Here is a 13882-nt window from a genome sequence, read left to right on the forward strand (position 1 = left end):
GAAAAAAAAAAAAAAAAGAGGGAGCTTGTGCTTCAAACAGAGAGCAAAAGCCCGAAAAAAAAAAAAAAAAGAGGGAGCTTGTGCTTCAAACAGAGAGCAAAAGCCCTGCCCCGTGCGGAGAGGGACRGGACGGATCCGCGTCCTGCCGTAGCCGGCACCGAGATAACGCGGCGTCCCGCCGAAATAGCTTTTTGGGGACGGAGCGGGCGCCTCGGCTTGGCGTTGCCAAAATCGCGCTTTCGGCGGCCTGAGCCGGYGCCGCCGACCGCCCCCTGCGAACAGCCCCGTCGCCTTCGTCCGGGCAGTAGCTCTCGCCCGGGCGGCTTTTTATTTTRCACATGTATGCGCACACGCATATTACATGTTTTAATTCTACACAAATTTGTCATAATTTCCTCTCCTCTGAACTGAGGATGTTTCCTTTGCTGAAACAGCTGTGCTGGCTGGCTCTGCCAGAGTGAATTTAATTTACCATTGAAGCTGCTAAAATAAAAACGGGACGGGTGCCAAGGCTCGCTCTTTAATGTTATGATTTTGTTGAGGTTTTCGGGAGGAGGGGGAGATATAAGGTAACAGTAACGGGGTGGGCGAGAGGCCCCGGCGCGGGCGGCAGAGCTCCATCCTCTCCCCTCCTTAAGGAAGGTGGGAAAAAGCCCTTTTTTTTTTTTTTTTTTTGACTAATATCTGTGAAGTTTCAGCTCAAAGAAACAGGAAATCGCCTTAAAACCGGGGCGATTTAGTTCTTTGCGTTTTCTGAAAAACCTGACATCCTCCTCGTCTCGCCCCTTCCCGGGAGCCCGCTGCGCCGGGGCTCGGCTGCAGCGTCYGCCGGCTCCCTGCATCCCGGGAAGAGGGAAGGGGGAAGAGGGACGGGCCGGAGGTGCCGTTGCCCCCGCGGGACCTCGCGCCGGGCGCCGGCTCTCTTGCAAACGCACCTTGAAATACCCCGTTTTTTTATTTTTCCCCCCCGCACGCATTAGCTCCCGCTGCCACCGCRTTTAGATATTTGCTTTTCCTTTCCCCCCGGCCCTCCAGCTTGATTTTTGGGGCTGCGTCTGCGCGGAGGCCGCTCGAGGCGGCTCTGTTCGCTCCGAGCGAGCGCGGCGTGCGTGCTCACGTGGCCTTTTCTGCGTCCTTGTTTGCAGACTGGTTTCCTGCCCRGCGAAATGGGAATCGCGAGTCCGAGCACGCTTTCCCCCACCGGGGTGAAAGGGGGGTCTCAGTATTTCTCTTACCCCAACAACCCTCGCAGGAGAGGTGCCGAGAGCAGCATCGGTGAGTCGCTTCGCATCGCCCCGGGACGGGGACGGGACACGGGACGGGGACGGGAGGGCGAGCGGGGAGGGGGTCGCTCCCGGGCTGCAGCCGCGGGGGCTGGCGGGGTGCCCGGAGCCAACGCCGAGCTCGGATCCGCCCCTGGAAATCAAAGCGCCGATGCTGCGACGTGGTCGCACGGGTGCGAATCCAGCGCTCCCATTAAAAAAAAAAAAGAAAAAGGAAAAAATCGTTGTAAAACTGGGCATTCGCACTCTTAGTCACGTGGAATTTCCTTCTTTCTGAAAAACAGATTGGGCGAAAGCAGCAAACGGCCGGTAGGGTCTTCTGAAAACGCCCCCGGGGACGTCGCGCTTCGGTAGTCGTTGCCGCAGAGCTCGGGCTCGTCTTAGCCGTGGTTTTAGGGCCGCCGGCCCTCGCGCGAGCCCGTGTCCCGGCGCAGGGGAGAAGCGGCCGCCGGCGCTGAGGAGCGGAGCGGGGCGCCCGGCGGCCGTGTCCCCGTCCCCCCGTCCCGGCGTGGCTCACCGGGGCTCTGCCCGGCGGCCAAGGCAGCGTTTGCTCCYGGAGCTCTCCCCGCACGACCAAAGCAAAAGTTGTCCGTATCTGGATTGACCTGGAAAATGAGCTGTTTTGCTTTTAAGAAGGGTTAAAGTCAGGCGCAAATTGGATTTTTGAGTGTAGATGAGCCCCAGTTCTCCAGAACTTGTGGGGTTTTTTTGTCATAGTTCCCTCCCTGCCCCCTAAAGTTGCTTTATTGCTGCTATTTTGGGCTTTCCCCAACAAACGAAACCAGAAGCGACATAGTGTTACGTGTATTTTTTCCAGCGCTTTTCAGAAAAACGCATCTGCTTTGATACTTGAAAGTTAATTTGCTACTTTAAAAACGTTGCTGTTTTACGTTTTCAGCCTGGAAATTGTTTTTTCTTTTTTTTTTTCTTTTTTTTTTTTCTTTTTTTAAATTTGCGTTGGCTCATTCGTTGTGATGAGTTTCTCCTCCTGAACTACCACYGGGCAGAGTCCTTGGCACGGCGGACTTGCTGTGTCAGCATCCTGCACCCCCTCCCTTCCCCAAGTGGGGCTTTCCTTAATTATGAACTAAAAAAGAAAAAGAAAACCTCATATTTTTAACCAGCACTTCCTCTCGAGCTGCTCCTCAGGATGCTTCCCCCACCCCTGATATTTTCTTGCCTCCCTCCTAGCTGCTCCTTCCCCCAGGACACGACATCTTTCTCCCTCTGAGCTGAAGCCCGGGCGAGAAAGCTCCGCTGAGACTGCGGAAGGACCAGTCCGGGGTGAAAGCCCACCTTCTCACAGCAGTGGAGTTTCCCCAATAAATTATTTCCTATGGGGCAAATGAAAATGCAGACCCATCACTACATTCGTTCTCTTGCTGGATCTTCTTTCCGCAAATCCTCTGCAAGATGAACTGTTTGCAAAAAAACGAGGATGGATCCTCTAACGGGCTCTGTCTCTTCTCAAGAGCAAGCGCAGCCCTTCTCGGCTTGATCACGGGAGAGGGACTTTCTTGTGAGCTCAGTTTTGCCAGRTGAAACCTGCCCACGAAGCGTGCAGGCGGGATGAGGAGTCCATGATGCGAGAAGAGCTTCATTTTTATTCGTTTTCGTTATCGCTGGTTGAGCTATTGGGCGTTCGAGGTTTGAGCAAATAAAAGTGCAACCGCATCTTCTGCCCTTGGAGTTTGTAGCTATAGCTTGGTGGCCGGTCCGTCTTCCCCCCACCCCGGCTGCGTTTGGGAATAACTTGTCCCTTCAAAAGTTAGATCCTCTCTTGTTTTCTTTACACCAGATGGACAGCCCAAAAAGGTTCGGAAGGTGCCTCCTGGACTCCCCTCCTCGGTAAGTGCCGCCGGCGTTTTCCCTGCGGCTGTTTCTCGCCCCGCTCCCGGCGCGGTCCAGCGCCGCGGCCTCTCCCGGGGCGCCAGAGACTTCCCACCACGGGGTCCCGAACCTCCTCGCTGGGGTGCCCCAGCGCGTGGGTCGCGGCGGCGCGGGGATGGGTTTTGCTGGCTGCGGCTTCCAGCGCCGGAGAGAGGGGAGAACGCGGCGGGCGGCAGCCGCGGAGGGAAGGGGTCGGAGCGCGGCGCCCGCTGCCGCTCCTCTCTTTGGCGTTACGTCGCGGGCGCCCCGGTGAAACGCAATATTGGGCCGTGCTCGGGTTTCACTTCAGAAGGGGAAACGGAGGCGGCCGCAGCGCGGGCAGGCGGCCGGGGCCGCTCCAGGTGCGCGCGCTGCCTGCGGCGGTTTATAGGAAAGCCGAGCAGCCCGTAGGAATACGCGAGCCGTCCTTCTGCGGCCGTTACGGGGGAATAAACTGAACGACGTCTTTGTGGCTACAAGTAATGGGATCTCCAGGAAAGCTAACTGGAGGGGAGCGGAGGAAAAAGGGAGCTGCTTGGCTTTGCAGAGACGGAGGCTGCATTCCTCGCCGGAGCCGTTGCGTGCTTGCCGAGGGCCGGGCGGGCTCCGTCCCGCGGGCAAGTCGGAGCTTAGACGTGCTGCTGCCTGAGCGCGTCTYGCTGCCGAAGCCGAGGTTGGCGCAGCACGGAGGGAGGTTTGTGCCCGCGGCGCTGCCGGAGCCCTAACGGGCCCCGGTTCCCGCAGGAAGAGGCGCTCGGTGCTTGCTGGACTTGGGGCCCTTTGGCGCGAGTGCAGGCGTTTGCATCGACCTCCAGCTTTTTGCAAGGGGGTTTAGCAAAAAGTCCCTGCCCGCCTCAAAGGCAGCAGATGAAAGGATCTTTCTTGTCCGCCTTGCCTGCAAACACGCRGCGAAGGAGCCCGCTCCGTGTTATCGCTGGACCCCGTGCAAAATAAACAGGCTAATAAGCAGCTTATTAAAATAAAGTGCTTTAAAGTGCAATTCCAGAGCCGCTTTGAAATCGCGGAGCGGTCAGCGGGCGAAATAGTTGCGGCTGCCTGAAATGGGAGAGAGGTTCTGCCGAAGGCACCGGGCAGGCAGGGGCGGCGGTGGCCGGTCCCCGGCGGGACGCGGCGAGGCGGCCGCCTGCCACGCTGCCCGGCGCCGGGCCCCGCCGAGCCCCGGAGCCTCTCCCGCGGCGTCGCGAGCCGTTTCTGGCTTTCGCCCGTTAATTCAAGGCAGCGGCCGCGGCGGGCGGCTTTGCCGGAGGCTGGAGCAGCCGCCAAGGGGGGTTTGGGCAGGTCGCTGCCTATGGGGGGGTCTTGGGGTAGAAAGCCCGGCGGCTGGGAACCGTTTTAGCAYGTGAATTTGCAATTCCAGCCTGGTTTCTGCTCCGGAGCAAGRAAAATAAGGCCGGGAGGGGGAGGAAAAAAAGCCTGGAGCGCGGCGCTGGGGCTTCGAGCGCGGCGCTGGCAGCCCGAGCGGAGGAAATGACCTCACCTGGAGGTCCCCGCGGCCGGAGCTGCCGCGCCGGCGCTGGGGCCGCTGGGCGGGGAGCAGGGACCTGGCGCTGATTTACCGCTTCCTGCGGCGCTGGGCCGGAGGCTGCCGGCGTTGGCGCCTCCGCCGGGCCCTGCTCCGCTTGCAGCCCGCGAAACACCAGCGAGCAGCGGAGAGGCTTTCCGGAGCCTCCTCGCTGCCCGGCGGCGCGATTCCAATCCCCCTTTTTGCTGGAAAAAGGCTCTGCCGAAAAGGAGCAGCGTCGCCGTTCCCGTTCCCGCGCGACGAAATAAGCTCGCGGCGGCCGGAGCGGGGCCGGGACTGAAACCCGACTCCCGGGATTCGGAGGCGAGACGCTCGGAGCGGGGCGGGCGATGCCGGGCAGCAAGGCAAGAAATTATTTAAAAAAAAAAAAAAAAATCCAGCAGCCGCTTCGAAAGCCCTGCCGGCGCGAGGCTGTTCCCTGCTATTTTATTATCCGTGCTCCCGCTCCGGGTGTCTGGAGCGGGCGCCGGAGCGGGGCTCCGCTGCCGCACAGCTGCCTCGCGCGCTGGCCAGGTGCCAGGCGCTGGCAGATGGCGCTGGGCTATTAGACGTGCTTCGCTCCGTTCGCCGGCCCGGCTCCCGCTATTTAATCAAATTATCGGCAAAGTGGAGTCACCGCGTTCGYATCCTTCGCGGCCTCCTCCGCCGCTGCCCGGCCCCGGCCGCCCCGCGCACCCCCGGCCCCGGCGCTTCGTCCCCGTGCCGCCGCCGGCCCCGAGATGCGGCACAAAGGCAAAAGCGCTTCTGATTTTATTTTCCTAGCAGGGCGCGAGGGGCAGCTGTCAGCATCTATCAGCTTTTTCCCTTCCCCCTTTCCGTCTCTTTTTTTTTTCTTTTTTTCCCCTCTCTTTCCTTCTTAACCAGCTCACTGGCCCAAACTTGGGGTGCCGAGCGCGGGAAGGGAAGATGCTCATCAGGGTCGCGGCAGGTGCCGGGTGCTGCGGCGCCGGCCCGGAGCCTCTCGCAGCTCGAGAAAATTTGGGTGGGGGTCTAGGTGGGGGGCAGAAATCGCTGCCGCTGGAATCGCAGCAGCACAGGCGGGAGCTGGGCGAGAGGCGGGTGCCGCTGGCTGGGTGCTCCTGACCCCCAGCCCACAGCTCCTCGCTGATGCTTTTTAGAGCATGCACGTGTTTTTTCAGCTTTTTTTTTTTTTCCTTTTCTTTCTCTTTAAGCAATTTTTCCTACCGCCCGAATAAAACAGCAAAAATCCTCAGCGTTTCGGGYGGTTTCAAAACCAGCCATTTTGCTCCTGCTCGCCGGTGCGGGGTCGGGCGAGAGGGCTCGGGTGCTCGTCGGGCTGCGGGGAAAGGGAAACTCGAGGCGGTGCTGGAAGAGAGAGCGGCCCCAGGCCCCGGCGCCAAGCTCTGCTTTCGCGTGTATTTCGGAAAAAAAAAAAAAAAAAAAAAGAAAGAAAGAAAAAAAAGGTGGTTTCGGGATGAATCGATAGTGATGAAAATAGGCCCCAACAAAGGTTCTCACGTAATTTCAAGTGGCATTTCGGTTTCTTTACACGTTGGATTTCTGTTTAAACAGCGGGTGTTTTCATGCAAGCCCGAGATGGGCTTCTGTAAAGGCTTTCTAGGATGTGTTATTTAAGAAGAAAAAGGAAAAACAACTTATTTTGTGCTTAAAGCGCTGTTAAGCGATGTGCCTGGGCAGCGTCGCCCGCAGCTGGGCGGCGGGCTGTCCTTCGGGGCGCCGCTCACCTTCGCCGTCCCCTCGTTTTCCGCTATTATCGCGGGTTTTACGGCTCCGGCCGGTCTCCCGAGAAAGGCTCCGCTGGGTGGGAAAGCTCTGGCCGCGAAGGTCCGGTTTCCCTCGCGTGCCTCGGTTTCCCCGCGCAGCGGGCTGGKCTGAGCGGGCCGAAGCCGGGCTCCGCGGAGGCTCGGGGGGCTGACGTGCCCCCGACGCTTGCCCGTGGCCGGCGCCGCTTCCTACTGGATCCAGCCTGAGCCCTTGGACGCCGGGTTAGCGTCCAGAAATAATCTCTTTTGCGGTTACCCATAAAGAGTTATAACCGCAGAAAAGGGAACTAGAGCAGAGAGTTGAAACTGCTGCTGCCGCCGGCCCCTCCGGCAGCGCGGGGCCGCGGGAGAGCGCGGCTTTTACGGGAAGGCAGGGGGGCCTTTCCGCTCTGCATCCGCTGCCCCCCGCGCGCTGCCCGTTCCGGCTGAGCTGCTCCCTTTCCTACCCTTTGCCGGGGCAGTTGGCTCCGTCGTTGGCTGCGATGGACGAAAGAGAAGCCCGGGGGGTGGGTTACCCCCCGGCGGACCCGGACGCGCGGGTGCCGGCGGTCGTAGCGTGGCCAAGCGCTCTTCCTCACCCCTTCTCCTGTCCTCCAGGTGTATCCATCCAACTCAGGTGATGACTACAGCAGGGATCCGGCTGGATATACTCCCTCAAAACCTCCCAGCACTGTGTATCCCGGAGCCTTCTACATGGCAGGTCAGGCGTTAGCCGCCCCGCGTTACGCGAGGAGGGACCCGGGGCGGGAGCACGAGGCCTTTCCGTGCTGCTGGAGGGATGAGGTCTCCTGCCGGAGACGCAGAACAGCCCCGAAGCGGCTCCGCGTGTGACGCTTGGCGTCCGCGGGACGTGTCCCTGGGCAGGGCTGGCTCGTCCCCGCGGGGGCTGTCCACCGCGGGCTCGCGTCTCTGCCCTCCTCACCTCTTCCTTGCCTTCCAGATGGACTTCACAACTCGCCAGACCTGTGGAGTTCACCCGGTGCCATGAGCCAGTCGAGTTACGGTGCCATGCTAGGCAGCTCCTCCTCCCCTCTCCCRCAGTCCAGTGGCTTCAACAGTTTACATCAGCACGAACGAATGGTAACGTGTCCCCGCGCCGAGGCTGGGTTCGGGGCAGGCGGGGAGGTGGGGGCCCTGCTCAGCCTGCCGGCAGCGTCGTAGCTCACGAGACGGAGTCCGTACGTGACCCATCGTCTCTCCGAAGCTGCAGCAGAGCCCCGGCGCACCACTGCCCTTGGAAAGGCTGCGGGGCAGGTCGAGGTGGCCGGCGGTTGGGGCCGGGTCGTGGTTGCTGAAGCTCTGCAGCTTTTTGAGGGCCTCTCTCACGCTTCTTCCCCCTCCTGCCAGAACTACCAGATGCATTCAGGAGAAGTTAACGGCGGGCTCCCCTCTGTGTCTGGCTTTTCCTCTGCCTCCACCCCGTATGGTGTCTCCAGCCACACGCCCCCAATCAGCGGGACGGACAGCATGATGGGTACGTACGGTCCTCGGGCRGGTGGCAGGTCCCCACGCGTGACCCTCCTTGTGTTTCCAACCCCCTTGCTCCATTGCCACCCAGAGGCTGCGCAAGGAAAGTCAAACTTTTTTGCAAGCCTAGTGCATGAGGGTATGACACCTGTGCCCATTAAAATGGGCCTTGCCGCAGTGGAGGCATTTAATCGCTGTCAAAGACCTGATGCCTCTGACCTGGCCTCTCCTAAACGTGATCCTACAGCCCTGGGAAAGCCAGCGGGGTGCAGCGCCCGCATCCGTGCTGCTCCGAGCAGGTTGGCACGGGCAAGGGGAACACAGGAATCAAGCGCACCTTTCTGTTTGTGTATTTATTGTTAAAGAAAAGCGGTAAGAATGAGAAAGTTCAGTCTTAGAGCAAATGCCCAAGCAGTGGACCCTAGAGAAGGTCTTGCACCAAGTACCTTAATGGACAAGGGTCTTGGTCCCCAAGCCCGGGCGGTGACGGCWGTATCTTTTCTTGGCAGGGAACCGAGGAACCTCGGCTGGGAGCTCGGGAGACGCGCTCGGGAAGGCACTAGCTTCAGTAAGAGTTTCTTCAGATCCYGACCTGCTGCCTGTCCTGTCTCAGGGACTCCCCAAGTTGATCCTTCCATGTGTAATGGGGACCATCTAGGCACCTGAGAGGATGAAAGCATGAGAAACTTGGGTGAAACCACGTGCCCCAGAAACACAGCAGCCTCTGAGGGGGAGGCACGGGTTTCCCCTGCATTTTATTTCCCCCTAAGGGCTCTGCATGCTGCCATCCTGCGTCCTGGCACTGTGCAAAAGCCCCTTTAGACAGATGGGGAAACTGAGGCACAGGGGATTTAAARCAGCTGATGCAGACCTGTGCGCACAAGCCAGCTCTGCGGCTGCCCAGCCTTGCGCCCGGCTCAACCCTAGCAGTGGGACTCGCGGGTCYGGGGTTTGCTACGTCAAACTGGAGGGTGCCCAAGGGGTGCTCCAGCCGTGGGGATGGCAGCGATGGGGACAGAGAAGGGACCCGACGGTAATGGGAAAGCTGCTGGGCACAGAGGCAGGGGGAGTGCCGGCAGCATGGTGCGGTGGGGACGAGCCAGCCGGGAAGCTGGCGGCGGTGCGGGAGAGGGATGCGCCGGCGGGGTCGTCCTCGCTGCGGAGCGGGARGCCGGGGCTCGGGAGAGCCTCTGGCAGGGATGGGCGTTGCTGACCTGCTTCTCTTGCTCCAGATTTATTCCCCGGATCACTCTAGCAATAACTTCTCCTCAAACCCCTCTACACCGGTCGGCTCCCCTCAGGGGCTTGCAGGTAGGTGAACACGTTGCTCTGTATGTAAAGAGGTTGGAAAGATTTCCTTCCTGGAGCCTCACGGCAGGATACTTCCTAGGTCAGCTCCAGACCTGCCTTGCCTTCCTTAAAGACCCCACGCAAGCCTGGCCCGCGTATTAGTGGTGCCACGGGATTGAAGTATTGCTACCACCCGCCTCAAACCTCCTCCCACCGTTCGCAGAGAGCCCCTTTCCCTGAGCATCCCGTTTTGATGCAGCTTGGAAAGTTTGTCCCTGGTTTCTGTCTCCCATGGGAAGAGCCCAGTGTGAACTGGGAGGCGGACGACTGGTTAAAAGCCGCTTGCRGCGCCCTGCAGCCTGTGGCCTGGCGAAAGCCCGTCCCTGCGCGCCCGTCTAGCGGGAGAGGAGCTCCCGTTTCTGCAGAGCTGGCGTTGAAGCTGTTCAGTGCCCCTGCAGCCCCCTGCGTGCTGTGGCCAGCCCGTCCGTGGTGTAACTGGCCCGTGCAGCCTTGCGTGCGTGGCGGTGGGCCCCACGTGCGGCGCGGGCAGCCCACGCGTAGCGCGGGCGGCGTGTGCAACCCTGCGCAGCGTGGCTGGCTCCTGCAGCGCGGTGCAAGGTGCGGCCGGCCCGTGCAGCCTCGCGCGTGGCCCGGCCGGCCCGTGCCGCCCCGGGTGACGCGTGCCGCCCGTGCCCGGCGCGGCTGGCCCGTTCGGCGCCGCGCTCGCCCGGCTTCCAGCCCCACCTAGCGGCTGCTGCGCCCATCCCGCGCGCCCGGTCCCAACCTCTCRCCGTTTGCTTGCAGGCACATCCCAGTGGTCGCGAGCGAGCGGACAGGGTGCCTTATCTCCCAGCTACGAAGGGAGCCTCCACACTTTAGTAAGTGTCACCGAAAGATCTCCCGGCTGGCGCTCTCGGCTATCCGTAGCACATCTGGTGGTAAATGGCTGAGTTAACTCCTCTCCTCCCCAAAAATCGAGGACCTACAGGTGCAGATAGATTTTTGTTGAAGGTGATAAAGCAGCTTTGGGCATTTAATTCTCTGAGCCCGGAGCCTTGCTGGCGGAGACACTGCCTTGCACCCTTAGCCAATTTACAGCTCATTTATGCCATTGCAGATATGGCCCTGCCTAACACATTTTCACTGGTTTCTGCCTCTTTTCAGAGCAGATTTGCTTGTACAACCCCTGGCTGTGATCTTGCCTCTAGAGGCTGGCTCTGGCCGGGTTGGGATGTTGTTTCTCCCCATATCTGCTGCCTCACAGTAGCCAAGTTTATGATTGCAGCCAGCAACTCCTTAACGCAGGGAGCGTGCCAAGCCCAAGCCCTGAGCGAGCCAAAGAGATGCTGCAGCGAGCTGCCGGCTTCGTCGGCGTTAAGAGACCTGTTTTCCCCTCTTTCCAGCAAAACAAAATGGAAGACAGGTTGGATGAAGCCATCCACGTGCTGAGGAATCACGCCGTGGGCCAGACAGCCACCATGCCGAGCAACCACGGGGACATGCACGGCCTGCTGGGCTCGGCGCCCGCTCACAGCGCCGCCGTGGGGGGCCTGGGCCAGGCCTTCCCCACCTCGGTCATGTCCCTGGGAAACAGGCATCCGAGTCTGGTGAGTCCGGGAATGCGGCACCGTGCCTGGCTCGTGGGGACGCCTGGGCGCCGGGGCCACACGTCGCACGGGACAGGTGCACGGGCCGAAGGGGACAAGCTTGTCCCCTTGAAACCCTGGCAGCCAGAGGGGCTTCTCTTCTGTTTTGAGAGTAGCCTGATGCGGGGCGACTTCAGCTGGGGTCAGCGGGTTGCCGATTTAAATGGGTGACTTGCACTGAAAGGCAGTTTGCCACGTTCGAGTCCGTGGGATTAAATCCACAGAGTAGCTCTCCGGGTACGAGACCTGTGTGTGGTTCCCTCACTTCAGGGCTGTCACTTGTGGGGACAGAGGTGACGAAAGCTTTCGATCGTTCCCCGTAACATGGATGGAGATACCTCGGAACAGTTTTGAGCCAGTCCCCAGGGAATGCAGAGAGGAGGAGAGGCGCTGAGCAGCKCTGTGGGTGCAGACACCCGAGTATCTCCAGGACTTCTGGAGCCCGTTTGAACAGACACCTTGTCCTCCTYCGTGTGTTGGAGCACTGATGCTTAAGGGCTAATTCAGGCTTGAGAGAACCAGACGTGCTCTGCTTCCAGCCTTTCTGGACTCTGCTGCTAAGCAATGAATAACGTGCACATCCTCTGCCAGAAGCTGAGGAGCGCTCTCAGCCCCAGCTGCAGAAGCGGGAGGGTTTGGAGCAGGGTTGGATGTGTCTTGCCTGTCCTCGGACAGCGCAGCGTGGCCTCGGTGCGCGCACAGGCTCAGGACAGCTGCCTGACCGGCAGCCTCCGCGTGCAGGCCCTTCGGGGCAGTGCCGTGTCCGCGCTGCCRAGGTGCCCCCGCGCTGGTGGCACTGATGGGAAGGCTGCCCTCAAAGAAGTCTCAGTCTGAATCGTTAGTGCTTGGCAGAGACCGGGCGAGCCGCCCAGGCAGGSTTCCTCTCCAGCGTGCCAGCCTTGCATCGGAGCAGGGAGAGGCTCTTCCACAGCAGGACAGCGCTGATGGGTGCTGGAGCAGGCTGGCTCCCTCCTGCATGTCCCGTGCTCTGGCTGCGTGGCTGGCAGTGCGCGAGGAGGGAACGGGGCTGCCCCCCAGCGTCGTGTGCAGCATCGAGCGGCTGCGCTCGGTGCCAGCCGTGCCCGCGCGTGCCGACCGTGACACTTCCACCCCTGAAGGCTTGCTCTGCTTGTTCTGCTGTAGGTGGGAGGAGGTCACCCTGAAGATGGGTTGTCCAGCAACCCCAGCATGCTCCACAACCATGTCACACTTCCATCACAGCCCAGTTCACTCCCTGACCTCAACAGGCAGCAAGACACATACAGCGGTAAGGCAGCTCTGCACGTGCGCGTGCTTGGGTCTCGCCCGCTGCCGGGGTGGTTCACACCCTGGGCCTCCTGCAGAGCAGAGGGCCGGGGGGCTGTTGGGGTGCTTCCCTGTGGCAGGCTGGAGGGCAGATCCTGAGCTATACCTTTATGGAGGTCCTTGATGGGGCTTCTGGTTTGACCCGCATGTTCCTCCCTTTCCTGCCACCTGCAGAGAGCTCTTGGGCCCGTGTCTGCTGGGAGGGGAAGCTGGGCACTGACTCTGGAGGACATCAGAGGTGGGGGGGAGATGAACTGGCAGGGCAGAGCCGGCACCCTCGGTGATGCAGGATGAGTCGGTTCTCAAGGTGGCCCGGGTTGGCYGGACTCGCACGCTCATGGCGGCTTKTAGCAAGGTGTCTGGAGGAGTCCGGAAGCGCAGGGCTTCGCGCTGTCCTCGAGGCAGTGGGCCTAGACAGGCGAGTCACCCGTACGAAGGGGTTTGGTCCCAGCTGGGTCAGCACCATCCCCTCTACCCTGTGCCAGGCAGCAACTTCAGCGGTGCTTTGGGATCTCCCTGGCGTGATCCTTGCTCCAGCAGTTCTCCTTGGGCCTACGAATCCCACAGCTTTCTCCAGCCAACGGGGACCCCGGCGCTGGCAGCCTTCGCACTGCAGCGTCTGGGATGCCAGAGTCAGTGGGGCTGGAGATGCAGCAGGCTCCAAGGGAGCTCCGTGCCCCGTCCTGTGCAGGTCGGACCCCTCTAACTGCTGCGCGTGGCTCTGTTTCCTCGGCAGGCTTGTCAGGGGGGCTGGGGCGAAGCAGCGTCTCCTCGGGGACCAGTGAGATAAAGAGGGAAGAGAAGGAGGATGAGGAGAACACCTCGGTGGCTGATAACTCAGAAGAGGAGAAGAAGGAGTTGAAACCCTCCCGGAACAGAACAAGGTGCTCTTTGAACAGGTCTCTCCCTTCGCTTACTCTGTTACTGATCTGGGGGCGTTAGGGCAGGGGTCTGGGCACGGCCGCCCACCGGGCGCTGGGCTCGGCCCCGCGGCCTGCCTGGAGCGGGCGCCCACGGGTCCTGGCAGGTGGTGGCCCGTTGTCCCACCGCAGGGACCTGCCAGCCCCCGCGCGCCGCGGCAGCGCCCTGCCCTTCCTCCCGCGGAGCCGGCACAGCTCGGGCTCCCTCCGCTCCCCATCGCCAGGCGCTTCGGGGCGCGCTGGGCCGGGGACGGGTACGTGCCGCCCTTCCCGGCCGGTCCCGTCCCCGCGTCCGCAGCGTTTCCCAGCGCTCCGAAGGGAGACGGTTCGAGCGTTGCCCTGGCAAGCTGCGCCCGCCTGCTCGGCCTCTCGGGGCATCGCTCGCAGCCCGGCTCCGCCGCGCTCAGAAAGGACCGAGCGCCCCGCCGCCYGCCCTCGGGCAGACGCGGGGAAGCTTTCGGCCTCCTCCCCGCTTCGAGTTGTCTTTGCCCTCTGCTTCGGGACTCCCGTATCCTCTGTCACAACCGGCCAGGTATGTGGCAGCGGATCAGGTAGAGTCCTTCCGGCACACGAGCTCGTCTGCAACCTCGCCAGCGCGTCAGGGACCTCGCCGGGGGCGATGCTGCGATGCCAGGGAGCTGCCAGCTCCCGGCCTGGCCGCAGAGGGTTTTGTCTTCCCGAAACGCTAGCATGGGACAGTGTTCGCCGGCCCTTTGCTCTCTCTCACGCCTTCCCCCGGCCCCCGGGGGATCTCCTGAGGACGAGCTCAGGCCGTATTCATGTTTTTGTGGTTTTGGTTTGTTCTTAAAAAAAA

The 13882-nt window shown here is 61.3% G+C and overlaps 1 protein-coding gene across 1 annotated transcript in view; it reads left to right on the forward strand.

The window, feature by feature from the left end:
- Positions 1-13882, forward strand: part of TCF3 (transcription factor 3) — a 74225-nt gene that overhangs the window by 47503 nt on the left and 12840 nt on the right. Inside the window, exons 6-16 of the mRNA XM_085313116.1 lie at positions 1066-1275; positions 3082-3131; positions 7038-7140; positions 7381-7520; positions 7788-7914; positions 8417-8475; positions 9140-9218; positions 10002-10075; positions 10601-10804; positions 11987-12110; positions 12885-13032. Of these exons, the coding sequence (XP_085169242.1) occupies positions 1066-1275; positions 3082-3131; positions 7038-7140; positions 7381-7520; positions 7788-7914; positions 8417-8475; positions 9140-9218; positions 10002-10075; positions 10601-10804; positions 11987-12110; positions 12885-13032 (1318 nt within the window). The remainder of the gene's footprint in view (positions 1-1065; positions 1276-3081; positions 3132-7037; positions 7141-7380; positions 7521-7787; positions 7915-8416; positions 8476-9139; positions 9219-10001; positions 10076-10600; positions 10805-11986; positions 12111-12884; positions 13033-13882) is intronic.

The sequence above is a fragment of the Rhea americana genome, unplaced genomic scaffold, assembly GCF_003343005.1.
Source record: "Rhea americana isolate MKP2758 unplaced genomic scaffold, rheAme1 scaffold_378, whole genome shotgun sequence".
Lineage (NCBI taxonomy): Eukaryota > Metazoa > Chordata > Aves > Rheiformes > Rheidae > Rhea > Rhea americana.